Source organism: Galleria mellonella, unplaced genomic scaffold (assembly GCF_026898425.1).
Source record: "Galleria mellonella isolate WM207_F2 unplaced genomic scaffold, CSIRO_AGI_GalMel_v1 utg65, whole genome shotgun sequence".
NCBI lineage: Eukaryota > Metazoa > Arthropoda > Insecta > Lepidoptera > Pyralidae > Galleria > Galleria mellonella.
This window is the reverse complement of record NW_026442138.1, coordinates 5,447,550-5,474,827: the sequence shown is the minus strand read 5'-3', so window position 1 is coordinate 5,474,827 and position 27,278 is coordinate 5,447,550. Positions and strand designations below refer to the sequence as shown.

Here is a 27,278-nt window from a genome sequence, read left to right as displayed (position 1 = left end):
AGTTATCCTTACCTATCATCACTCACTGGGGCCTCGTCAGTGAATACCGATAGCATAGACATACCTACATTTTCATGCATTAAAAAAGTCCCTGATGTTTGAATAAAATACAAGTGACATACTTCAAGTGAAGTCGATTATATTACAGATTAAAAAATGGAGTTAAAACATAACTTTAATTACATATCTATAATTATGCACTTATGTAAATAATAAGTAATTAATTATAAACGAATTTAAATTACAAAACAGATAAAACTTACTGTGATCGCTTATAATTTTGTTTATTTTGAATGACACAATGTTGAATGATAATATATCGCATTATGTTTACAAAATATTTTTTTACAGACAAAATGTTTTATTGATTTAATAAAAAAATAAAAAAATTATAAGACCAAAAAAAACTCACATACGGGTACAGATGAATAGACACAACGGCGACAAAAGCATATGAATATTCCGTTTTTACAATAAATAATTTTTTCGACAAAATTTATTTTGTATATTATCTAATCACACACACGTACGTAACGTATATTTTATTGTATATTTTAGTAGTACACATACCTATTAGCACATATACAAATAATTATAATATATAACATAAGTGCTATGTAAAATTAATTATGACAATTAATTATACATAGCACTGTTTAAATTAATTAATAAATTATTACACAATGACTTAAATTCTAGATTGTATCATTTTCTGACGCATCGTTATTCCTATGCATTTTTTCGTCGTGTTCTCCTGTGAAGTACCATTCTTTATACGAGTTTGCGATTAAGGCATGCAACTCCTTTATGTGTTCGGCTCCCCGAGTCTCGCATACTACTTTTACCTGGAATTTTAAAATGAATAAGTTAAATCTAGTTTTTAGTGTAAGTCGAAAGGGTAAAAAATATTCAGGGTTCCACCGTTAATATACCAGTTTTCTATAAATTTAATAACTGAAACTGTGTAGGAAGGTATGTCCAGTTTTCAGACTGTCACTTCCTAGTGTGTACACACTGTACTTCAAAACTGTTATAGTTCACAATTTTTTATTATTTTATAGTTATAAATAATTATTTAGAAATAAAATCAATAACATCTCATTGTCTAAGGACACTCTATCAAGCCGTTAAGGCTACACGTTGCCTTAAATACTATTTTATACGAGTATTAATGCCTAGTTACATAATTAAAACATTAATCTTTAGTAGTCAGATAAAATAAGTATGTATGTATAAACTTATAACGTTATCGCTTTTTTAAAGGTTCAGTTCGTTGTTGGTATATTATCTCAAACCAATTTCATTAGGGTACGAATAGTTGGGTATCACTGACATAGGAAAGTATATAGGTTCATCTTGTTACAATTAACTTTAGTAGGTACATAGCTATACTTGTGGCAAGTGTGTATGTTCGTGAAATTAATAGAAAAAATCCGTAAATAAATTAATGTAACTATATTAAATATTATTATTTACTATTGATATAAAATCAACATACATACCTGAACACTAAAAATGTCACCGTAAATCCACGCGCGTTCTTGAATAATGTCCTTTATAGAAACTCCTATGGATGCAATCATCTTGCACAGCTCTGCGATACCACCGGGTCGGTCACTGACGGTTACTTTGAATTTGACTAGTCTCTGTTCAGCCGCAAGGCCGCGTTCTAAGCAGCGTCCCAAGATCGTGGTGTCGATATTGCCGCCGGATAGAATGCACACCACCCTGGAATATTAATGTGTTGTCAGTCGTGCTGTATACCTACATAGAAACGGCTGGGTATTCACATTTCTATCTGGTAACCGAAAAGAATCTGACGTCTCATCTTATTTAAAAATGGAAAATGATGACAATAACGACAAAATAATTATCACAAAATAACTGTGCGCAATATACATATAAAATGTACGTTGTTGCCACTCTTGAGCATTTTTTTTATACAACTTAGAATGGCAAATAAGCTGACGGCCCACCTGATGGACCGTCGCCTATAGACATGAGCAGTACCATGGACATAACAGAGTATACTGTTTCGCCCTTGATACCCACGCATGGGGCGTTCCCATTCCTGAGGACTCAGGTGTTATTCCTCTGTACCCAGTAAATTCACGCCATATCCCACCCTTCAAACCGAAACGATAATAATACGTTCCAATTCTTACTCTGCCTCCATGCCTTATAGATATATCTGTTTAGTTATTCTTTTCTTTAACATTATTTCCACCTGTTCAAAACAACTATTATAAGTATACCATTACTTATTTTTGTATTGGGACTTTCTTACAAATGCACATGCAACACAATATAGGAATGCGGTTTGATAACCTTGCTATATAAACTTTAAGCAGTAGTTTTTACCTAAGTTTACCTATCAACATTTAGACCTTATTTCATTTCACTTATTTACTGAATAATAACTACAATAATGTACCTACAGATATATATCTAACTTACTTTTTGTTAGCAAGTTCGGGTACTAGGCCTGCCATTATAGCGGCAACCCCAACAGCACCGCCACCTTCCACTACGTATTTTTCTTGCTCCACAAGGCGCAAAATAGCCCGAGCAAGCCAGTCTTCATTTACTGTTATCTGTAAGTTATTATGATTTATGTTTATTTACACTTCAGGTTGACTTTAAATTGCAAATTTTATAAAAACATAACATTGAAACTCCAAAATTGGCTTCTGACGCAATGTTGCGGAAACTAGTGTGCAAGCGCTAGCAGTTCCACTTCTGTATAGGCTTAGGTATATATCTACAGACAGGTAAACTTTATACTAAAGTGTTTAAAAGATAAATATATATTGCATTTTTTTGAGATTTAATTAAACTTTTTAAGTGCCATTCCATAGTAGGATGTTCTCGTTTCACCTACATGTATTTGTATATATATATATACTCTATGTTATTCTTATTGGTAATTATTTTTGCAAGGTTTGTTAGGGTTTTCTTCTATGTTGATCCTATACCTATTGATTGTTTTACGATATAAGTAGCTTTTATTTGCGTATGAATCTCCGTTATTATAAGAATTTAGGAAAAAAAAATTCTGTCCAAAAATTTCATATTTAAAAACGATTCCACCACTTATTAATGATTATATTCTAGTAGAACTTACATCCGAAAGTTCCGTATCGTACTCGGTAACTGTAATTGTTTTTCATGTTATCTAACTAGGATGTAACTAGATCGTCGAAGAATCTTTATTATTGTCATTAAAACAATCAAGAAAAGTAAATATTGCTATAAAGGTAGCGAATAGAGACACAACATAGCAGATGTATATAATCGCATGACACTCAGTTATCTACTGTTTGATATTCTTATTGATTAGCTTTCACATTTGACCCCAATATAATGGCTGTGTTAAATTTGTATAAATAATACACAGCTGGTGTCAATGCATAAGTCATTTAGGTAACATAGAATAATATCTTTAGTGAGAGGGGAAAGGGATTGTTAGTAATGGGGTCTAATAGCCCCATTACTAGCAATATACCCTCTCAGGTCGACCTCCACGCGATTCCCCCTGGAAACCATAATGTTTATCATCAACTGACCTGCATTTATTCTCACCTATCACCCTCCACTGGTGCCTCGTCGGTGTATACCGATAGTGCGAGCGGGGTTACCATTTTAATCCATTAAAAAAATATCTTTAGTAAGGGGTGAAAGGGATGTTTAGTAATGCAGCATTAACATGGCCCCACTGCTAGCAATACGGTGTATTTAACTATCATGGTTAATTACTGCTAAATTCGTCACGATGCACCAACTGACCTAATTCATCCTCGTTTATCAACTCTCACTGGTGTCTCCGGTACCAGTATAAAATATAACTTATACTATGTATTATTTAGAGTAAATATAATGGTTTAACTGTTTAACATAGTAAATAAAAATAATGATATCAATAGTGACAAAATTAAAATTGAATTCACCAACATTGTACCTATTTAGCTACCCAAACTCTATGGACTGCAAAAAGAAAAATCAAAATAATGTCCAACTTTGACGAACTCTTTTAACTGCGCTATCTACTTTGAGTTCTTAGAAAAGTTTGTGTTTTCGAAATATAAAAGGAATCAATTTATAAAATTTTGAAGACTTGAAACTAAAAAAGTTCAATGAAATTTAACAGAATTCGCACTTGTTGAAAATCACCTATAGGAATTAAAACCCTAAACCAAACCTTCTCTTTTTTAATATTTAGCAGGTATTAAATCCATATTTGTACTAGTTAACATTATGTAATAAGTACATCTACATTTACAGGTACTTGTTTTCTTCTATTTATTTATTTATTTAAAGGAACACCAACAGCATATTGCATTATAACACATATATCAAACATGAAATACAATACAATATTAATTCGTATGTCAAATCAAATTCAACACTTACCAGTTTATCCATGATCGGTTTGGCAGTGAGGAAAGCATTGTATCCCATGGTGGGAACGGCGAGTCCGTCTGCGAGAGTTGACTTGATTTCCACACTCGTTGGTTCGTTATTCTTGAGTGCCATCTTCATACTGGGACATTTCTCAGTCTCTACGCCCTTGAAACATTATTGTAATGTAATCTAATTATTAACTCATCCCTATACATAGTGAGAGGTTTTTTTTTAATGTATGACAACATTAACACCTACCGGGCACCAATAAGAGGTGATAAGTGATGATGAGGCAAACCAGTGAGCCCATCGTAGTCAATAGATCTAGAAATTAAGCACGATGATTTCCAGGGAGGGACCACATGGAGGTCGACCTAGTTGGGTATATTGCTGGCAATGGGGCTGTTAGACCCCATTACTAACAATGTCTCAAGCGTGAGAGGGTTTGTATTGTTAGCAATTAGAATTAGTGAATAAATTGGATACGATAATCCGTCTGATTTGAATTCATTACCGGTATCCCGCCAGTGTAAAATGATTGCGCAGGCAGAATTATCATTCCATTTTAATTCATTAAAAAGCCCTTAATATTATCTATATTATGGCAGGGCATATTATGGCTCAACTAATTTAAGTTGTATTATAAATTAATTAAAAAATATCCGGTGCTAATTAAGATTATGATGAAATTTCACAAAATAATTTCAAATGTAATCAACTATAAATAGTTTGTGGTTCACAAAAATTTTAACAATTTTTGTGAAGAAATTCAAAAAAATTAAAAACGAGGGTGTAAAACATTTGAGAAAATAATAAGGATAAAAATCGTTTCAGAACTGGCGATGATATGCTTGTATTAAAATTTTGCTGATAAATTATTAAAAGATTGTCATATGAGGATCCCTAGGCAGTAATTTAGAGTTTAATGGTTCAAATAATCCTTATAAATTTTTATAGCTATGTAGTTTTGGGATGGATGGATCTTTTTATCTCAGTTAATTCATATTCTTATATATTAGGTAAAACCTCTGATTTACTAAGTACTAATACATGTAATTTTGCTAAGGATTTAATAATATGTGTATTCGAACAGTTTGATTTGTATTATATATTATATACAAATATATTATATTATATATATTTGTATTTAATTAAGATAATAATAGTTTGTGAATATAGTAAAAAAAATAATGTAAATATTTAGCTACAGGTCATGAGAGTATCCAAATATTGTTGTTGCACTGATAATTATGATAACCCAACGAGTGTTTAGTTATCATTCATTTGTCATACACCGAAATACATAGGATTGTAACAATTTTTATGCGTATAAATGTTTTATTTACTTATAATAATACTAGTTGATTCACGCGGCTTTGCCTACGTTAATCAGTATATGAAATATACTATGTCTAAAGTTTAAATTTAACCTTCTCGTTTAGGAAATTTTATTTAAATCCGTTGAGTAGTTAAAGTGTGCAGACTCAGTAACAAATATTGAAACATCTTTAGAAAGTTTAACATTTATAATATTAGTTGGATAAGTAGATATGGGGACGATTCTGAGGCACCATTTCTTTAAACCTATCTTTAAATTTAAAATTTGTTATTACATCAAAATCTTTATTATAAGGACCAATATGAACTAATTTTCTAATAAATTTAAGACAAAATTATTATAATTTTAGTTTATTGTGGTCCATAAAACAGTAATTTAGTAAAATTATCAAATTAAAATATTAGGTTAAAAGATAAGTTTAGAGAAATAGCACCTCAGAATCGCCCCCATTATCTTCAATATGAGTACAAATACAGTAGGTAGTTACTTCATTAGATATACTAAAATATGCTTGGTTTAATAATGGATTTTGTTCTATAAAAAACACTGGTTTCCATTGCGACAAAACCAAATAAATGTATGGGACTAATTTGGAAGTATAGTATAGTAACGGAGTTATGAGGTAATAAACAAAAAAAATCTTCCTTTTCATCATAAGAGCTGTCATAAATGGTGACTAAAGAAACTTAATAGTCGAAAGATGGGCAGAACCGCCCTATTAAAACATCACCAAAGCCTAACTGCGGTTGCCAATTCGCCTGTCAAGCATGGCAACTATTGACAGAACTCTCCAATCGAGGGGAGGCCTATGTTTAGCAGTGGATAGTTAACGGTTGATATGATGATTATGAAATATAAAAAATACAGGCGAATTGAGAGCCTTCTTTTTTGAAGTCGGTCGATAAAAATTTTGGCTTTAAATAAACATGTAAGATAGACCCGTGGAGCCGAGAGGTCTAAAACTTTTGTTGTTTGAGTCATATCATATCTTTTTGGGGAAAAATGTTTATGGTAATCTTAGGAATACTTTCTTAAAAGGATTTCAATAATTTCGATTTCAGTATGTAAGTAAATAAGTAAGCTGCTTACATATATAAGAACATTTGGATTGAGGTGTTTTATAGCAGTGGCAACCCCAGCAAGCAACCCTCCGCCACCTACTGGCACGAGTACCGCGTCCACGTCAGGAACTTGTTCCATAATCTCAAGCCCCACTGTCCCTTGGCCGGCCATTATGTGTGGATGATCATAACTGCGAAATAAATGGCACATTAGGGCTATATTTATTTTGGTTTCGGTTGACAGGATGAGATCTTAGAGTTGGAAATTAGGCGTTTAAAAACAAATTAACCCATCGCTTGATCATCGTCTTTATCAACTGAAAGACGTCCTCAAAATTTACTTCGACCAAGCTATCAATCTGGCCATACAAACAAGAAATGCGGTCAGCCTTTTAGGTATCCCACTCAACGACAGTAACTTGGCCTTTATTTTTATTTATTGCAAAAAGATAACAAAAGTTGACCGGATACATTTATTTGTGTAAACTTACCCATTAATGTATGTAAGCTGCTTCTCTTTCGCCAATGTCATCGCATGATATTTGGCTTCTTTCATATCGTTTCCATGTATTACTACGTTAGCGCCATAGGACTGACATTTCTGTATTTTCATAATAGGCGCTACATTTGGCATAACCACTGTCACTGGGATGTTGAGTAAATTGGCGTGGTAGCTCAAACCTTGTGAATGGTTGCCCAATGAAGCAGAGATGACACCACATTTTTTTGCTTCTGGCGAAAGAAGCAGTAATGCGTTCCTGGCCCCGCGCTCTTTAAAGCTGCAAAATATAATTATGGAAAGAAAATTAATCATCAAATATTTTTAAATTTAATAATAATTTAATGAGTTATAGTAATTGTAATATGTTTAGATGGAAACATCTGAGGGTCAAACGTTGTGACCGATAATGGCTTACCTTCCGGTATGTTGCAAGAAGTCATTCTTAAGGTAAATATCCATACCATATATTGTAGACATGTGTGATTTCTGTAAAAATGCACTTAAATAAATTTATAAGTTATATATTTTTTAAACTTACTGAAAAAATATTTATTGATATTTCGTAAAATTAGTACAAGACTTCTTCTTCTATTTAAGATTGAATTGCCGAATCATAATGCTCGTTATCAGAATTTAGGAAATAATATAAAAAAATAAATAATAGACTATCTTGGGCATATAAGGAAAAAACTAAATATAGTATCAATCTTACCACACAGGGCGTCTTTATAATTCCGCTTTGTATTCTGAAGGCAGCGGCGGAGACATCCTCAAAACTTATCTTCTGTGGATTCTCCTTATCACACATAGGATCATATTCGATCGTCTGAAACACCATGGTTATTATACACTTAATATCATAACAAAATATACTGCGGTTACGTCCTGCACTCGCCACTCCCTGTGTTTTAATACTACTCAATGTTCATGTTATCGTCGGGAACGTTAATTAAGAAGGTCGAAGTCTCGAAGATGAAATTATTATAATAAGATAAGCTTAGTTGACCTAAGATTTATCATTAGACAATATACAATTTTTTATAGCACATATTTTTTTTTACAAAATAAACATATCTGCTGTATAAATTGTATAAGTAGTAAGTTTTTTGTAAGTCAGTAATATGTTGACAAGGCTTGGAAGTGGTTAAGAGTAAAATATTTTATTACATCGTTTCATAATCGTGTTCCTATTTACCTATACGTAAAATATGAGCTTCTATCATAATATATGTTATTTGTTGAGTTATTTGTTTAAAATATGACTGTCTACTAAAGCTTAAGTATTTTTTTTTACAACACAGGGGGCAAACGAACATGCGGCTCACCTGATGGTAAGTGACTACCGCCGCCCATGATCACCCACAATACCAGCGGCATTGCAGGTGTGCTGCCGGCCTTTTAAAAAGGAATATACTCTTTTCTTGAAGGTTATATTGTCGTATCGGTTCGGAAATACTGCTGCTGGAAGTTGATTCCAAAGAATGGTATCTAACTTAAGTTTAAATAGTTGAAATATATATTTCTTATTATTCAATAACTTTAGTCATTAAATTACCTATTGAGGGGCAGGTACTATTTTATCTATTACTAAGTGTATGAAGGCTATCGTGTCAGAACTTTTTAATACATCTTATTTGCAGTACGGTGGTTGTTCAAACATTAGTCAAAGAATAGAAGGAAATTGACAATATTTTTGAAACCATTCTAAAATCGTAACAGGTTTGATTCCTGCCTGATACAAACATCTAATTGCATTTCTAAATTTGTCTGTTAGTATTTAGTCTGAGCGTTTTTCTCTAAATATTATGATTTCTTTCTTTTTTAATGTAATCTTAATATAATATTGTCATCTTAATATAGGTTACTTCATAGATTTCTTCAGTAGTTGAAAATGGAATATTATTCTATTATTATTGGTGTACGCTGGCGGGGTCCCAGTGAGATGAAAATAAAGCTAAGTCAGTTAGCTCATTGTGAAGAATTCATCAGGAATTAAACAAATTTTAAGGGAGATTGCTTGAATGTAAATCTGATATATGACGTGATATATCTAGTAATTAACCTGTTTTTTTTTTTATGGGTGATAATGGAATGGTAACTCCGCTTGTGCTATCAGTATATGCTGGCGAGGCACCAGTGAGATTCAAGATTATTTATTTGTAAAACATGCGTATAAATACATGCAGATGTTAACAATACAATCTCGTTCGACATGTTTAGCCTTTAAGGTATAAAATATTTAGTTACACAGATAGTTAAAAATTATACATCAAGTCATTTTCATACAACTACTCATCATCACATTCTAATTTTAAATACATTTAAATAAATAATAATAATAATTGTCAGCCAAGAATAAAAGAACGATGTCACAATAACGTTAATAAATAGAAATAAATATTCGTTTTGTCAAATTTTATCATTAAAGAATTCACATACCATACATTATAATAAAATTTATTGATTAAGAATTTTTTTAATTTATACTTAAATACACCAGTTGATGAATCTTTTATAGATTTTGGTATTTTATTATAAATTTTTGGTGCTATACATAATATACTGTCATGCATAAGTTTTGTACTAGATTTTTTAGATATATCTTATCATTATCACGTATGTTTTATTTATAGTTTAATTTATTTTATGACGTATTATGCGTAGGTAAAACATATTGATAAAATAATAAGTACTCACCGATGGTTCAACTGTATAAGACTCCATTTAATAAAATGGGTCTATTAGCACTTTATAGAAAATAGTTCTTATTTACTAAAACTATTTTATACCTGACCAAATATTTTTATACTAAATTTATTACAATCGATACACGCGTTCAATAAAGTCTATAGATAAATTATAACTTCGACACATTTGTTATAAATATAGAATTATTATTATTGTAGATAATTTAGTGATGTCATGAAAATGTCGCATCTATTGGGTCACAAACTCGTCCTATTAAGTTGGTGTGGTGATTTAGTACACAACGCTCGATTGCTACATTAATAATTGCATCGGGCGGGACAGATACCTGCGTAGGTAGTCATATTGTTTATTAGGTGTACTGAAGAGACGTATTTATATTTTAAATGGATGATGATGGTAACCCCGGCTACGCTAACGGTATATGCTGGCGGTACACCAGTCAGGGCGATAAGTGAAAAGGTAATTCTAACTGACTTACCTTTTCATTTATTTATCGCTCGTCGTGATAAATACACCTGGAATTATGCAAGATGGTTGCCAGGAGGGACTACGTGGATGTTGATCTGACATAGTATATTGCTAGCAATGGGACAAAGCTATGTATTACTAGTGTATACGTGACAATACTAATAATCTCTTTCCTCAGATAATAAATTTGTGGATTGGTTGCGTTAACAAATGCTCAGTTAAATTTTTATGCGGTCCCTATTTAAATCATCATGGTTAAATTTTGATAAACTTGTCATACCTCACTGGTTTCCGCTAGCATATGCGGTCTGCTTAAGATTAAGTTCCAGGTTTTCAAGCAAGACATTTTGAAATCGTGGCAGCCCGATCAGGTGGTAATATGTTATAATGTTGGTATGGTTCTTAAACAAATATAATATCTGATCACTAATCTGGTTGTTCGATATTAATTTACTATTCGATTAAGGCGCTTCATCTCATCGAAGTTCGCTTTTGAAATTTATTCTCTAATTAGGTTAATAATAAAAATCTGATAAATCTATATATTAAAATTCGACCCTTAAACTACAATTTGCGTGTTTAAAATTAATTGAATTGAATTGTAAATTTTATAAATTTAATAAAGGAAAAGTGTTTTTCTTTTCATCGTTATTCAAATCAAACAAATCATTTCGAAAAAATTTGTAGACAAATTTTTGAGTTTCATATATGAAATAACTAACTAATAGACATGTCTAAATACGCATTAGTAATTTTTAGTGGCTTACGTTTTTCAAGTATAAATTGAGTAATTATATAAGACCAAGTAGTTATTTTAAACACATTAATATATCATTACTAGCTGACCCCGTAAACGTTGTGTTACCACTTATTGCGAAATATAAAAATCGCAATTAAAATACAGGGGTTGATCGTAAAACGATGAAAATTTAAAGTTGTATGTATTTTTCAATGCTTAGTTATAATAAAATACAATGTAAATGTACAATGTAACAATAATAAAAAACAATGTAAAAAAAAATTAAAAAAAATATTTTGGGGTGGGTAACCCTTATCATTGATGGGTATGAAAAATAGATGTTGGCCGATTCTCAGACCTACCCAATATGCACACAAAATTTCATAAACATCGGTAAAGCCGTTTCGGAGGAGTTTGGTAACAAACACCGTGACACGAGAATTTTATATATAAGATTACATTTACATCCTCAATTGTAATGCTAGTAAATTATATCATATTTTACTCATTTATAGTGTCAACATTTACAGATATCAGGTATATACAGGAATATAGTTATTTTACATATATTACACGTATTTATATTGTAATTGTGAGTTATTTGCAAACATAATTGTAGTTAATTCTCTGACTTAATAGTCAGAGAATATATAGTATATAATGTATTATTTATTATACAACAGATAGTAATAAAATATTCAATTTTCTTCCAGCAAAATGTTGCCCCGTGAAAGAAATTGTTATCTATATCTATACTTATAATAAATCTGTAGACAGGTGAATTCTGTACATGAAATATATTTCCAAAATAACTATCAGGGGGTGATTAGTGATCGATACTGATGCCAAAAATGCAATCAGTAAAATTTTTGTCTGTCTGTCTGTATGTTCGTTATAGAAACAAAAACTACTCGACGGATTTTAACCAAACTTGGTACAATTATTCTTGATAGTCCTGGGCAGGTTATAGTATTATACTTTTCATCACGCTACGATCAATAGGAGCAGAGTAGTGAAAGGAAATGTTAGGAAAACGGGAGAAGATACTCAATTTTTAAGCTTCCGTCGCGTGTGCAACCTAAATAGTCACTTTTTAAAATGTAAAAATGTTCACACGTGCGAAGCCGGGATGGGCCGTTAGTTTAAAAATAAAAGTATATTGCTCACATATTTTACAAATATAAAAAAAATGTAACTAGGTTATGTCTGTACATGACAGATATGTAAGAAAAATTAACAAGAGTTGTGTTAACAAGACCAATAAAAATTAAAACAATAACTTTAAGAAATATTGTCTGTCTGTCTGTATGTTTGTTCTGCACTAATTTGAATGCAGTTTTCATAGTTGTATTCCTGAAAGTCTAACTTAAAATCAAGCGTATGTTTTATTTGGATACGTTGAGAAGTTGTCTATTACATTGGTTTCCTTCTTCTAAAATTCACGCGTACCAGTTTTGAAGTTAAATCTTTTGGTTTTGTTAAGACCTCTCATTTTAGTTTTTCTTATATATCGCTCATGTACAGACATCATTTAGTTACAATTTTATTATATCAGTAAGATATGGATATATTAATTTTGTCATGAAAACAATATTATATGATACCTATGGACTGGTGATGCTTTTTTTTATTTTATAATTATACTATGAAATGTTTGCATTAACATTCAGTTTAATAATCATTTACTGAGCACTTTTACATGACGATACAACTCGGCACAATTAACTACTCTTTGCCGGGGGGAAGGGATTGTTAGTAATGGAGGGTTGGTCCCCATTGCTATCAATATACCCTATCAGGTCGACCTCCACGCGATTCCCCCTGGAAACAGTTGTGACTAATTTATCTTCGAATTCGTCACGATGGGCTAACTGGCCTGCCTTTTCATCCTTACGAATCATCCCTCACTGGTGTACCGCTAGTGTATACCGATAGCGCGGGCGGGATAGCCATTCCATTATCATGCATTGAAAAAAAAAACTACTGCCATCGTAATAACTTTTAGCGGATAATGGAGAGAGAAAGATAAAGCTACGTTCATACAGCCTAAGGCCGAGCGGGATTGAAGCGCTTTAAAAACATCAATATATAATATATCCGCAGATGTAAATATGTTATTTATTAATTTAGATAAAAATTATAATTAGTAGTGAATGTAAACCATACACACAATTTATTTTATTTATATTTTTTTTTGCTAAAGAATTTTCCAGAGGAAACCGCGTGGAAGTCAACCTAATAGGGTATATTGATAGCAATAGGGTGTAACCTCCTCATTACTAACAATCCCTTCCCCTTTATGGCTGGGTTTTGGTCACAACAAAATATTTGTGTTTTGCTTTTTTGAGGGCAAAAGAATAAACTGAGTTGTGATCATTTTGTGGCACACACACACACACAAAAAAAAATATGCTGTTTTTTATGTATTTCCGTTATTTATATATGTATTCTTTTATATCTTTTTTGAGATTAACTAATTTGATTTACTTTACCTGAGTTTAATTAGTTTGATTTACCCATGTGCGAACATTTACAGTTACATTTATACTTTATAGTTTATAATACCTACCGTAGAAAGTTAGAACCACAGGTACAAAGATCGGAGGCGCTATTCTTTAAACTTATTTTTAAAATTATTTCTTTAATCTGATAGTTTCAGAAAGATTTTGTAGTGATATGAAATTGAAATTTTAATTTTAGAAAAAGAATGTAGTTTGAATTGACTCTATCATTCTCAATCTATGGTACCAACTGATATAATAAATTGACAGTGACAGTTGAGTAAACGCTGCTACGCTGATTGAAATTTGGTAAAAAATGAAAATGGTTTCTGTTGCTTTTCATGGATAACGGAATGTGTCACTTTGAATAAAAACTGTTTGTACGATATCTATGTAACTAATTGGTTGAATTTTAAAGTTTTAATTTAGCTTTTTTTTATATTTGTCGATATTTTGGATGAAATATATTTGTATAATATCTAGACATTAATCATATAAATTAAAATTTCCTACAAACATTAACTATTGAAGTATTTTGTCACTTCATTTAAAATTGAAATTGCAAAAACTGCGCAAAAAATTATAAAATAAATATAGACAGTTGATGTATTTATAATTATTATATATAATTATATTAATATGAAATTGGAATTGAAAAAAACTGCGCAAATGAAAAAAAAACAGACGGTTGACGTATCAACACAATAATAATAACAGATATGATTTTATTATTATTATTGTGTTGATACTTCGTGGTTACTATATATCCATATAATAGCATAGATACTTTTTCGTCAATATATAAGCAGTGTAGTGGTGACTCTACTCTGGTGATTAACAGTTGCCGACTGCTAATCTCTTGGTTACATACTCTTTGCCCTTAATCATAATCACAACTCTGTCTTATTAGCATGTTCTATTTCCATTTACTTTTTATGTTTTCTTGAATTTTTATATCATACTAATGAATTAGTTTCTGGAATTGTTCGTCCTATTTATATTGTGTAATACTTTATCGTTTGTAAATATTTAAGTGTATGTTCTTGTTAGACAATACACAAAGTACTGTTTGGTATCTAACGAAATGCCGTACGCTAATCAACCGGCGGTGCATATCACCGAATTAACAGACGATAATGTGAAATTTGTTGTTGAAGATACGGAATTGAGCGTGGCGAACAGTATGAGACGCGTATTTATCGCTGAAACACCGACCATGGCCATTGATTGGGTACAGCTTGAAGCCAATTCTACTGTACTAAGTGATGAATTCTTAGCTCACCGCATAGGTCTCATTCCTCTCATATCAGACGATGTGGTTGACAAAATCCGTTATTCAAGAGATTGTATGTGTGCTGATTTTTGTTCGGATTGTAGTGTAGAATTTACATTGGATGTTAAGTGTACTGGTGACCAGACAAGACACGTTACAACTGCAGACCTAAAATCAAGCGACCCCAGAGTAGTGCCCGTTACATCTAGACATAGGGACGAGGACCAGGCTGATTATGGGGAGACTGATGAGATCTTGATCATCAAACTTCGAAAAGGGCAAGAGCTAAAACTTCGTGCTTATGCAAAGAAAGGATTTGGAAAAGAACATGCTAAATGGAATCCTACTGCTGGAGTTTCTTTTGAATATGACCCTGACAACTCTATGCGGCACACATTGTACCCTAAACCAGATGAATGGCCCAAAAGTGAACATACTGAACTTGACGAAGACCAGTTTGAAGCAGATTTCAATTGGGAAGCAAAGCCAAATAAATTTTACTATAATGTGGAATCATCGGGTGCATTGAAACCAGAAAATATAGTTCTCATGGGTATTGTTGTATTGAAAAATAAGTTGCTAAATCTTCAAGTACAGTTAGCACAGGAAGCACATAATGATGCTTTAGCAATTAATTAATAATTTTAGGAATTTAAACTTGTAAACATTAAATACTATGGATTGATGAATAAATTTATATTAAAAAAAAAACAATTTAATTTAAAATACTTACCTTACAGTACATGTAATTCTCCATTTTGTTTGTTTTATTAGTAATTTATCAAGGAAAGGATAAGCACATTCCTATTTCACAGCTTGTTGTAAACTGGAAAGAATGTTTACAAACATTACCTTGAAATAGCTGTGAATGTGGTCAATATTCTTTATCAATAATTTATTCTTGTTTATTAGTGGAAAATTTTCTCAATTGAAATTAAGGCATAGATAAAATTTCACTACATAGTTTGGCTGTTATTATTATAAAATTATATATTAAATGTGTGGATGTCATAATATAATTTTCTTTTTTCTTTTGTGGTATTCACTCGATTATTAATTATATTTAACGGGTGTTAGATACATACACAAACAACATAATATGATCATGATATCCCAATTATCTATATATGTACATTAAAATTATTATTTTTACCCATAAGGTAAAAGTAAAAATATATAAGGATTTTTAGTGCTTCTATTGATAGCAATATACTGTGTCAAGTTATGTTGACGTCAGGCAGGTGGCCGGTTGTAAAATTAAAAACCAAATCTTTTTGTTATATGGATAAAATCATATTACGCCGACCCCAAATGATTGGGATAAGGGTAGGAAGATGATGATGATACTGTGTCAAGTTAACCTCTATGCGGTTCCCCCTGGAAACCATTGTGGTTAATTCTGGGGAAATCGGTCATTATAGAACAAAAATAATAATTTTCACCTATCATCCCTTACCTGTGTATATTGATATGATCCGGGGCAAAGTTACCACATACACACATACCACATTTAAAAAAAAAAGGTTGAGACTTAAAGTCTCATGTATATGTTTTATCTTAAGTGGTTGCCAACTTCAAAATAGTGTTTTGTACACTATTTTTGCACACTGTTTGCAGACAAGAGTTAGTTTGGAATAAAATGTCTTATTCGATCATGAGAGTACCTCATTTCATATTACTGTATACCTCTGTTAATAATTGTTAGTAATGGGGTAATATCAGGTCGATCTCCATGCAGTTCCCTTTGGAAACCATCGTAGTTAACTCTTACGGAGTGCGTTATGATAAGCTAATGGACCTGCTTTCATCCTCATCTATCATATAGTAATATACCTTGTTGGTTCTAAACAGTAATATAATTTTTGTACCTTGTAAATTTGTACCCTTAGTTAAATTTAATTTCTATTCACTTGATCAAGATTTATACATATATTAAAATTCTTTCATATTTTATTTCACATTTCAATTATACATATAGTAAATTATAAAAAAAAAAATATCCACAGAAATAAGTCTGTATGTAGTTAGTTGTATCGTTTTTGTCAATCATTGATGTTTGTCATAGAAGAGAAGTAATTTACAGTGACGTAACAATTTATTACTAATAAACCCTATCAAAATTCCTTGTCGAATAAATTATTACAAAATGGTAAGTATTCGAAATGTCTTTACTGATATATATATATATATATATATATATATATATATATATATATATATATATATATATATATATATATATATATATACTATAAAATATTTAGGGATATAAACTGATGTTCTTATGAAAAACATCGTCAATCATATTATATATAATAATTGGTTATCATCGTTACGGTAAGGCTTATATATATATTAGAGGACAAATTATGATAACATGGTGCTGTTCATACCTATATCTATAATAGACGATAGTTCCTCTTACATGAGGTGGGTCGTAAGCTTGCTTCATATTTTGTTAATATATTTTTATTATTAATTTGCAGGAGGATTCTGAGGTGTCAGCGAATTATCCTCATATTTTATCATTTAATGAAATCAAAGAAGCCGCTGATCGTATAGAGGGTGGCATAATACATACTCCACTTTGTGTATGTATAGCCGCAGATAAAATAGTATAAAAACCACCTAAAAAACTTGTAATATATCTATATAAATAAAAATTTCTGATTTATATATACCTATATGGCTAAATATAGAACAAATTTTTTATTTTTTTTATTAATTTCTTTTTATAAATATTTATTTTGCCATAACTACATATGTAATGACTGTTGCATATCAGTAGTGAGAAAAAGCTTGAATACGACTTTTTAAAAAAAATTAATATATCACCTTATTCTGCCGCAGTTAGCAATAAATTTCACTCGTTCACACATTAATTCATTATTATATAAAATTGCTTACATTTTTAATGATAAACTTTATTGAGTACAGTACTACAGTGGTATATATTTAATTAGGTACATACTAGTAGTAGTTAGTACCACAGAATTATTTTTCTTGTGAAAAAACAATGCATGTGCTTTTGTTTCTTTTTGAGGGGAAACGATAACGTGACTAGACTTAGGGTGGATTTTATAAAAGTCGTCTACATCTACTCCATCTGTCCCACTTTTGTTTCTATCATAGTATGGCCGTCTAGATGGCTGTGTGTCAATTTGAATGAACATAAAGTATGTAAAGAATAGAGGCATAACATCGTATTCTTCAGAAATAGAAACGTATAAGAGGTAGCGTGGGTGAATATACATATATTTTATGATATCCATGAAACTGTCTATGTCTACAGGTGACGATTGATTGGTAAAGGGATTGACAGCAATAGCGTCTAAAAAGCCCCATTGTTAGCAATATACCCTATCAAGTTGACTTCCGCGCAGTTCCTGTTGGAAACCTTCGTAGTTCATTCTTGTTGAATTAATCACGATGAGCTCATTTACCTGCTTTCCGGTTGTTTACGATTCTGCAATAAGTTGCATAAATAATGCAGGATAACTTAGGCCACCTTCAGTACAAACTTGTAAATTCTTATCTGTTTTTGTATTTTCAGGAAGCAAAACTTACAAAACATATGGATTATGACATTTATTTAAAATGTGAAAATTTACAATATACTGGAAGGTATAGCAAATTAACGTTATATTTAATATTAAATTTAATGGCCGTGTAGTCCCGGCATAACAATAACAACAAAGTCTTCTCTTTGCCCGCCGGATGGTGTGTGGGCGAGCGAGGTAGGGGCCTCGGGGTGTATACCATTGACCCGGCTTCTACTCCGGAGGCGACGGTCTCGGGGTCGCTGGGTTTGCAGCCGGCATACACTGTTGGTCTGTGTATGCCGGCGTGGTGTCTCGGTATACAATAGGTTACTTCTTCCTTTCTCGTAGATGTCGTAAGAGACGACTAACTGAGGGCGAGGTATGGGCAGCAGCGTTACTCTTAAAACATCTTCAAAGCTTAATTGCGGTTGCCAATCGTCTACCAAGCGTGGCAACTACTGGCAAAATTATAGAATAGTGGCTTATGTTCAGCAGTGGACAGTTGAAGACTGATATGATGATGATGATTATATACCTAAAGTTATTACACTTGTCACATTTTCTTTAACCATTTTATCTTTACTTAGTTGTGCGGAGCGCGGAGTACGGAATGCATTTTTAGCATCTAAAGAAGATGATTATGCTCGAGGAGTGATTGTACCGTCCAACGGCAATATGGCGCTGGCTGCTGCTTATCATGGAAGAACATTGGGCATACCAGTAACTTTACACTTCCTATAGAAATTATTTTACCAACCGACACCAAAAAAAGTTTCTCAATTCTTTTGTAGTTTTTTTTTTTAATTATTCGTACCTCAAAACTCCGTTATAAAACGATTTAGAAAATTATTTTATAAATAATTTTATAAATAAAATTATTTTATAAATAAATAATTATTTTATTATTTTTATCTGACATTCAGATTAGTTTCTTAAAAAAATTGTCATAAGTGGTTCAGAAGTTTAATTTTTAAATAAAAATACATGATTTTTTCAGTATTGAAGTCGATTTCTTTTTGTGGAAATTGTGTATTATCGTTCATAAAGTTATTTAGAATGTAAGTAAAAATAATATAAAATAAAAATGATATTCAGTATATGATAACAGTAATAGGTACACTGTTAAATAATTATCTGCGTCGCGACTAGATATAAACCCGTAAGATTATTACGTGATCGCAAAAATAATTAGTAAAATAGAATAAAATAAAAATTGGTTTTGTTCCAAAAAAAAAAAAATAACGATTTCTCTCTTAACAAAATCTGTTATTTTATTACGATTGAACATCGAATTGATAAAATTTCTATAGAACTAAATTTCAAGGAAATTCCTTTAGATAAAATATTTTTCCAAATCAGTTTATAAATAATAGAGATAACAAACATAAGATATAACAGTATAAAGAGACTTTTTTTTTAGACCGAAAAGGTCACATAAAAGTCATTAAAATCGGCTCAAAAATTAGAGAACATATTGTTCAATGTAATATCTTTTATCTATGGTAATATACATAAAAACGATATTGGTTAAAAAATGATACAACTGTTGAAGGTTACGGTAGTATTACCGGAGAAGACACCACCAGCAAAAAGTCAGCGATGTACGGAACTCGGGGCACACGTAGTGCTCTACGGAGACAATATAGACGATGCAGTTGCTTATGCTAAAAAGGTGCAACGGGATAGTAGGCAGGTGCTAATAAGGTATTTATTAATTTTTCCTTTTTTAAATTCGTTTAAAATAATTGTAATTGTATTCAAAGAGAGTGGCCAAGGAACGGCAGGTTTTTTTTGATGGGTGAAAATGGTATGGTAACTCGGCTTGCGCTAACGGAATACGCTGGCGGAGCATCAGTGAAGGGTGATAGATGAGAATGAAAACAGGCCAATTAGCCCATCATGATGAATTGAATTGAATTGAAAAGGGATTGTTGGTAATAGCGTCTAACTGACCTATTGCTAGCAATATACCCTGTCAGGTCGACCTCCACGCGGTTCCCCCTGGAAACCATCGTGGTTAATTCTAATGGAATTCGTCACGATGGGCTAACTGACCTGCTTTCATTGTCACCTATCATCCCTCACTGGTGCCCCGCCAGCGTATACCGATAGCGCAGGCAGGGTTACTATTCATCATTTTACCAATTTACTGTCCACTGCTGGGTGTAGGTCTCCTTTATAAGGGGAGGTTTTGCCAATAGTTGTCACAGTTAGCAGGCGAGTTGGCTACCATAGTAAGGCTTTGGTGCTGTTTTAAGAGGAACGTTGTTGCCCATCTCTCGACTATTAACTTCCTTTAGTGATCTCTTACAACACCCGGAATCTAACTATTATATCCTTAGTTATTATAGTATACATAGATACTATACTTATTTTGTGGTAATATATATATATATTAATGTTATAATAATCACGTTATGCATAGTTCCGATGATCCGCTGGTGATGGCAGGGCTCGGCACGGTGGGTCTGGAGATTATAACCCAGCTGCCGGAGGCTGACGCCGTGATCGTCCCAGTTGCCAGCGGTGCACTGCTTGCGGCTGTGCTTGTTGCTTGCAAGAAACTCAAGTGCTCTTGTTTGATTTATGTAATTAGATTTTTACCGATACGACAACATAACCTTCAAGAAAAGAGCATATTCCTTTTTAAAAGGCCGGCAGCACACCTGCAATGCCGTAGGTGTTGTGGGTGACCATGGGCGGCGGTAGTCACTTACCATCAGGTGAGCCGCATGCTCGTTTGCCCCCTGTGTTGTAAAAAAAATATATCAATTAGTTCTAATTATTATTTAGCATTAATTTTATTTTTCAACTCAGAACTTCTGACTCGGAAATCATGAATTTTCATTAATGATTCATCAATGACTCGACTGATCAACTTGTCTAGGAATAGAAACTTACGCTAGATCGTGAAGTACTTTTTTCATTATAAATATTAGACAAAATAAGTAAGTTTACTCTCTTGGTTAATTAAGTAGCTATCTATCTACGTAAAACTTCAGACTCCACGAAAATTAGGGTATGAAAATAACAAATTCAAAATTATTTCAATTTCTACATATAACTAGGTACCTAATACGATATTTCCATTTTACTTAATTTCATTCTGTTAGGAATAGTTTAAAAAAATAAAAAAAGTCTTATCATTTTTATAATAAGTGTAAAATATGGAACTACAAGTAATTATATATTTGATTTCATAGGGAGTAGAATGTGCAAAAGTATCAAAAATGATGAAAGCTCTGCAAGCGGGACGCCCGGTGAGAGTGCCAATAGTACCAAATCTTGCTGATGGACTCAATTCAACGACAGTCGGTACCAACACTTTCGCAACTGTTAAAGGGCGACTCGACAGAATGGTACTATATATTTCCTATAAAATTTTGAAGTGTTTCTAGATGTTTGCGCGTTCTGGGTCAATAATCGGAATTCCTACATATTTTTGTTATCACCTATAAGCATAAGCGTTTTTAAAGGGGAGCCGGGTGAGCCGTTTACCCACTGTGTGTAACTATATTTTGCTGAAAATATTAATAGATTATAAAATTCACCTCTTCACAGCTCAATATAATAAAAAAAAAAATAGATAAATAGGATTTGAACTCGCTATCCGGGCCGATATGTTGGCCGGGCATTTACTAATAAGTAAGGAGGAAATTAAATCATTTTGCCCAACGTGAATATCTTCCCGAATACAGGGACAGTAGTACATTTTATAAATTTTAAATATGATTGAATGTAATTCGGGTACAAGGCACATGAAGAATTAAAAGTAACGTATGTTTCTCTAAAAATCATGACTTCTGCATAGGCTTGTCTTTCTTTGTAATTACTGCTTTAAATATTTTCAGTTAGTGGTAGACGAATTGTATATTGCTCGTGCAGTAATTAATGTGTTGGAAAGAGAGCGTTTTGTAGCTGATGGAGCCGGAGTGTGTTCTATTGCTGCTGTTATGCAAGGACTTGTGCCAGAATTGAGAGGCAAACGGTAAGTACTATCAACATTTGAACTTTACGTAGCTAAATACGAGTATTATGTGATTATATTAAAGAGAACGACAATTATGATAAACGATATTAATTTTAATATTTATTCTATTGTTCGACAATTATCAACATAAGTGCGTTCATGATTTTTGCTTACCGAAGTGTGGAAATGTTACAACAATCTATCAGTTTTAAAAAACAATTTAACAATTATTTAAAAAGTGCTCTATTAGCGAATTAAAAACGTTAATTGTAAAATGCGTTGCATCTCTGAATCTGCCATTAAAATTTTGGTATCTACTTCATATTTTCACATAATGTATACGAGTATTACCATCAGAATCAAAGTTCTCAGTGCGAGTTTAATAAGAATATTATTGCAGGATGATACTGTAACTTAAGAGATTGCCGTAGATTATTGCTATAATTATCCTCAAGTTTAATATAATATTATTGATTCCAGTGATGTCTTTATGTATAAAATAGTAGTGATTAAAGTTTATGGTGTTTCAGAGCGGTATGCGTTATAACTAGCGGAAATATAGATTCTGGTCGTTTATCTCGTACAATACAGCGAGGTCTTGGTGCTAGTGGTCGCCTCCTTAGATTTACTGTTGCTATTCCCGATCAACGTAACAGTTTAGAACATCTGGCAAAAGCTATTGCGGAAGAGAACGCCGTGCTGAAGAGTTTGGTTACAGAGCAGATGTGGGTGCATAGTGATATTGGAACTACTTGGGTTTGTATTTGAAAGTAGAAATTGGTATTTTTAAAGCGAAAAATGTAATGGTAACACTGCCTGCAATATTGCTTTATGCTTGTCTTCATCATCACTTACTGATATTCCAGTGATGATGAAGACAGGTCACTTAGCTCATCGTAATATCAATCACGATCAACAGAAATTGTCCACTATAGTTCCTAGGGGGAACCATGTTTTTTTATTGAGTGAACATGGAATGGTAACCACTGCTCGTGCTATTGAAATAGATAGACAGGGCATTAGTGAGTAATGATAGGCGATGATGAAAGTAGGTGAAATGGCCCATCATGACAAGTTAATCAAAATTAACTATGACGCTTTCCAGAAGGAACCGCATGGAGGGCGACATGACAGTTTAGAATAGAGAAAGGCTACTTTAAATTCCAGTTACATAGGTAATGTAATATAATAACTAGTGTCTAATAATTTGATTAACATATCATTATGTTTCCAAGGCTAATGTGGTAGTTGAAGTGGCCAATGAAGAACAAGCTATCAACTTCAAGGATCGCTTAAGAGATCTTTATCCATCAGCTAGATTTACCATCACTGACCTTGAAGAGAAGCATAAAATAAATTTATGATGAAAAATTATTTGTTGTTACTTTGAGTTTTCATAATAAATGAAATGAAAACATTTAGGTTTTTTGTTTATTTTTTAAGACTTATACATAACATTATGCAACAGGATCATCTCCCTTTGTTGCTCTTGTGTAGATCACTTGACCATGGTGTTGAACTACTTGCTTGATAAGACCTGAAAAATAATATTTATGTATAATACAAATGGGTTAAAGACAAAGAACTTGTAGTAAGTAGTTTAAATAAGATATCAGACTCAATATATCAGTATTTAAACTGTCAGGGTAAATCCAGAAAAAAAAATTCATCATTCTTTTTTGATAACCGTTTCTATAAAACTGCATATACAATTTCAAGGATTTGAAATTGTCTAAAAACATTATCAAATACTAAATTTGTTTGTCACTGGACAGTATTTAACAGCATAGGTACATTCTACTACCACTATGGGCAAGACTGTTTGACAAAACATTCATGGACAAAAATAACTATTCTTTGTATTTAAGTTTTTATCACAATTTTAGTTTAATTCCTAAGATTTTAACCCTGATGGAATTCCTGTTTAATGTTATGGCAGCTTACAATGTGGGATAATTTCTGTCCATGAAAATAAGTTCCTTGCCATAATTTATGGAACACATATAAGTTAGTGTTACATACAGTGGACTTTCAGTTACATGAATACCTACCAATACATAGAGTTGTTTTATGTTAATTATCTATATAGGCAATTTATTAGAGATATGTAATGTAAGAAGCAACTTATCAACTATTTTACTAAAAATCTGTCAGGTTATAATATGGTTGCTACACTAAAATATTAAGAAAAGTGTAATTATACTTTTCACAAAGGAAAAGATTTAAATATTAAATAACAATTTGCAATACCAACCCTTTTCTCTGAGCTCAATGAGCGCTCGCCTCGCAAGAGATCCTCGAACTTTCAATCTTTCAGAGACAACAGCAGGTGTGATCAGCTTGTATTGGGGTACTTCCTTATACAGCTTATCATATGTGGCCTGGTCAAAGAGAACAAGGTTGTTCAACTTGTCACGGGTTTTTCCTTTGGACCACTTCTGCAATTTTTTAAATATATTTATGAATATAAAAACTAGACCAATGAATTTTTATTTAGTTCTTTAAAGTAGCCATCAGCCTCAATATATCAGATTTTACTCTCATAGTAATCAAGTGAATTAAGTTTAATCATTTGACAAATACAGAAACATTTTAATATTTTTTAATTTATATAGTATTATTTGCATTATGTATACCAGAATGAACTGAAATTATAATATTCCGACTGACATGTTCTTATAACCTAACTTTCTGGGATACATATTAGTTGTTTACCTTCTTTTTTGCTTTGCCACCACCAGAACCTTCTTTTTTCTTTTGTGTCTTCTGTGGCTGCTTGGCCGAAGTCTTCGCGTCCTTTTTGGGCGGCTATAATCACAAAAAGCAATGTATGCATACGTAAGAAACACGAGGTAAGGACAATTGTTATATTTAGGTAAGTTCATTATAAGATACAATTCAGATAAAATTATTAATTTACAGAATTATTAATTTATAAAACTATAATTTCATAGAATTATTAGCAAACGATGTTGATAGAACGAATTAATTTAAATTTAATGCAACAATACAAAGCACTCACCATGTTGAATAAAACCGGAAAGAAATAAGAAACCACTCCTCGTCTCTCTCTCAGCCGTCGCTTCTTGTGTCTATGGTTTTCATCAAATGTCAAATGTGTTTTTTCACAAGATAATAAAAAATTAAACTATTATTATGATAATGATTGTTATAGTTGATGTTATTATACTAAGAACAAAAATATTTGTTATTATATTAGGAAATGATAGGTACTACTTAATTTACCAAACCAACCTATCGAATAAAATTAGTACAGTAATATAGTATAGTAATATTCTTTGTCTTTGTTAATATAAATTTTCAAAATAGCGTAGACAGTGAATGCCAATTCTTAATTATTAGTTTCATAATTTTGACAATTTGCATAATTTGCTACTTGTTTATATAGGTATTTCTTTTATTTATATATTTAAAAATAATTTAATTGCCATTTTTTTAAACTTATCTTAGAAGTTGGAAGATATGTTTAGAAAAATGGTACCTTAGAATCAGCCCTATTATCGATTATATAATTCTATTAGTTTTTTTATTTTTATACTAAAATTTAGTATTTGAACGTATTTTTTATCTCCAGTACGAGCCTCTTATGACTCTGATAGAAATGTTTATGAAAATAATGACCGATAGCCATTGAAGTAACGAAGAATTTGCGTATTAGATTATGATCATCTTATTTTTTATTCCCGTATGGGGTCAGCTTAAGCCGAGATCGATTTTTTGTGTTTCTCTCTCTTACACAATTTTTTTTTTAATGGGTGATAATGGTATAGTAACCCTGTCTGCGCTATCTGTATACACTGGCGGGGCACCAGTGATAGATGACTAATGAGAATGAAAGCAGGTCAGTTAGCCTATCCTGACGAATTCAACTAGAATTAGTCACGATGGTTGCCAGGGGGAACCACGTGGAGGTTGACCTGACGGTATATTGCTAGTAATGACGTTATTTGACCCCATTACTAACAATCCCTTTCCTCCCTTCTCTTACACCATTATATATCGATAAAGCAACAGATCCTATGTGTTACATTCACGATATCTCGCGGATTAAGATATCTGTAGTCTCCTGGCTCTGGATAAGTCGTTCCAAGTGGCATCTCATACGTATACTTTTTAATCGCAGTTGCATATCTAGTGTTTCATGGATTTTGATTTCTCACCGCACAATCTGCTCAGTGTGTCTGAGGATAGACCCCTCTAGTATAGTATACGCGTTATTGGAAATGCCAATTCTAGTCCAGTTAGGGCACCCACAATGGGCCTTGCCTGTTGTCTGCCACCGCTGTAGAAGAGTTTATCCCATCTTTCAGCATTATCGTTTAAGAACTTTTTAGAATGCCCAAGATTCTTCAAAGTTCTCCATACCTTTTACTGTTTTTTTTTTCTTACATACTCCTCAAGGGCATAGTTAACAACACTTGATGCAAGTGCAACATATGGTTCAGGACCTATCATTTTTAATTCTGATCCCTTTCTCGTCAACTTATCGGCCTTTTCATTTAATTTCTATATATCCAGGGTTCCATATCAACCTAACTCTAAAAAAAAAAAATTACCAAAATTATTTAGGTTTTGAATATATTTTAAAGTTAACTCTGAATTCACTCTTGTTTATACAAGTATTTTGATAGTGGTTTGATTGTAATTTATAGATATCCTTGTTTTTTTTTAAATTATTTTCGGATTCATAGCTGCACAGGTGGAAACAGCATTCATTTCTGTTCGAAAAATAATAGAGTATTTCCCTGTTTT

The 27,278-nt window shown here is 32.0% G+C and overlaps 4 protein-coding genes across 5 annotated transcripts; 2 read left to right on the top strand and 2 right to left on the bottom strand.

Moving 5' to 3' along the window:
- Nucleotides 1-119: 119 nt before the first annotated feature.
- LOC113514303 (L-threonine ammonia-lyase) lies at nt 120-16,029 on the bottom strand. Of its 2 annotated transcripts, none has more exons than XM_031913316.2 (9): nt 15,727-16,029; nt 8,016-8,129; nt 7,719-7,789; nt 7,293-7,580; nt 6,830-6,992; nt 4,411-4,566; nt 2,458-2,594; nt 1,503-1,728; nt 120-845 (listed from the first exon to the last, which is right to left on the bottom strand). In XM_031913316.2, the coding sequence occupies exons 1-9, from the start codon at nt 15,748-15,750 to the stop codon at nt 696-698; spliced, it is 1,329 nt and encodes a 442-aa protein (XP_031769176.2). In that variant the 5' UTR covers nt 15,751-16,029; the 3' UTR covers nt 120-695. The 2 variants fall into 2 exon arrangements, with proteins under 2 accessions (XP_031769176.2, XP_026754158.2); XM_026898357.3 differs by lacking the exon at nt 15,727-16,029 and adding an exon at nt 10,001-10,150.
- Nucleotides 14,536-15,707, top strand: LOC113514740 (DNA-directed RNA polymerase II subunit RPB3). The gene has a single exon (XM_026898838.3). It carries the CDS (start codon nt 14,805-14,807, stop codon nt 15,630-15,632), a length of 828 nt encoding a protein of 275 aa, XP_026754639.1. The 5' UTR covers nt 14,536-14,804; the 3' UTR covers nt 15,633-15,707.
- Nucleotides 16,030-16,155: 126 nt separating the features above from the next.
- Nucleotides 16,156-23,922, top strand: LOC116413468 (L-threonine ammonia-lyase-like). The gene is made up of 10 exons (XM_052900432.1): nt 16,156-17,142; nt 17,480-17,584; nt 18,547-18,617; nt 19,123-19,255; nt 20,088-20,239; nt 20,961-21,123; nt 21,739-21,894; nt 22,387-22,523; nt 23,036-23,261; nt 23,741-23,922. The coding sequence occupies exons 1-10, from the start codon at nt 17,140-17,142 to the stop codon at nt 23,867-23,869; spliced, it is 1,275 nt and encodes a 424-aa protein (XP_052756392.1). The 5' UTR covers nt 16,156-17,139; the 3' UTR covers nt 23,870-23,922.
- LOC113517810 (40S ribosomal protein S25) lies at nt 23,923-25,682 on the bottom strand. Its single transcript, XM_026902550.3, has 4 exons — nt 25,528-25,682; nt 25,221-25,313; nt 24,760-24,943; nt 23,923-24,042 (listed from the first exon to the last, which is right to left on the bottom strand). The coding sequence occupies exons 1-4, from the start codon at nt 25,528-25,530 to the stop codon at nt 23,963-23,965; spliced, it is 360 nt and encodes a 119-aa protein (XP_026758351.2). The 5' UTR covers nt 25,531-25,682; the 3' UTR covers nt 23,923-23,962.
- Nucleotides 25,683-27,278: the final 1,596 nt, after the last annotated feature.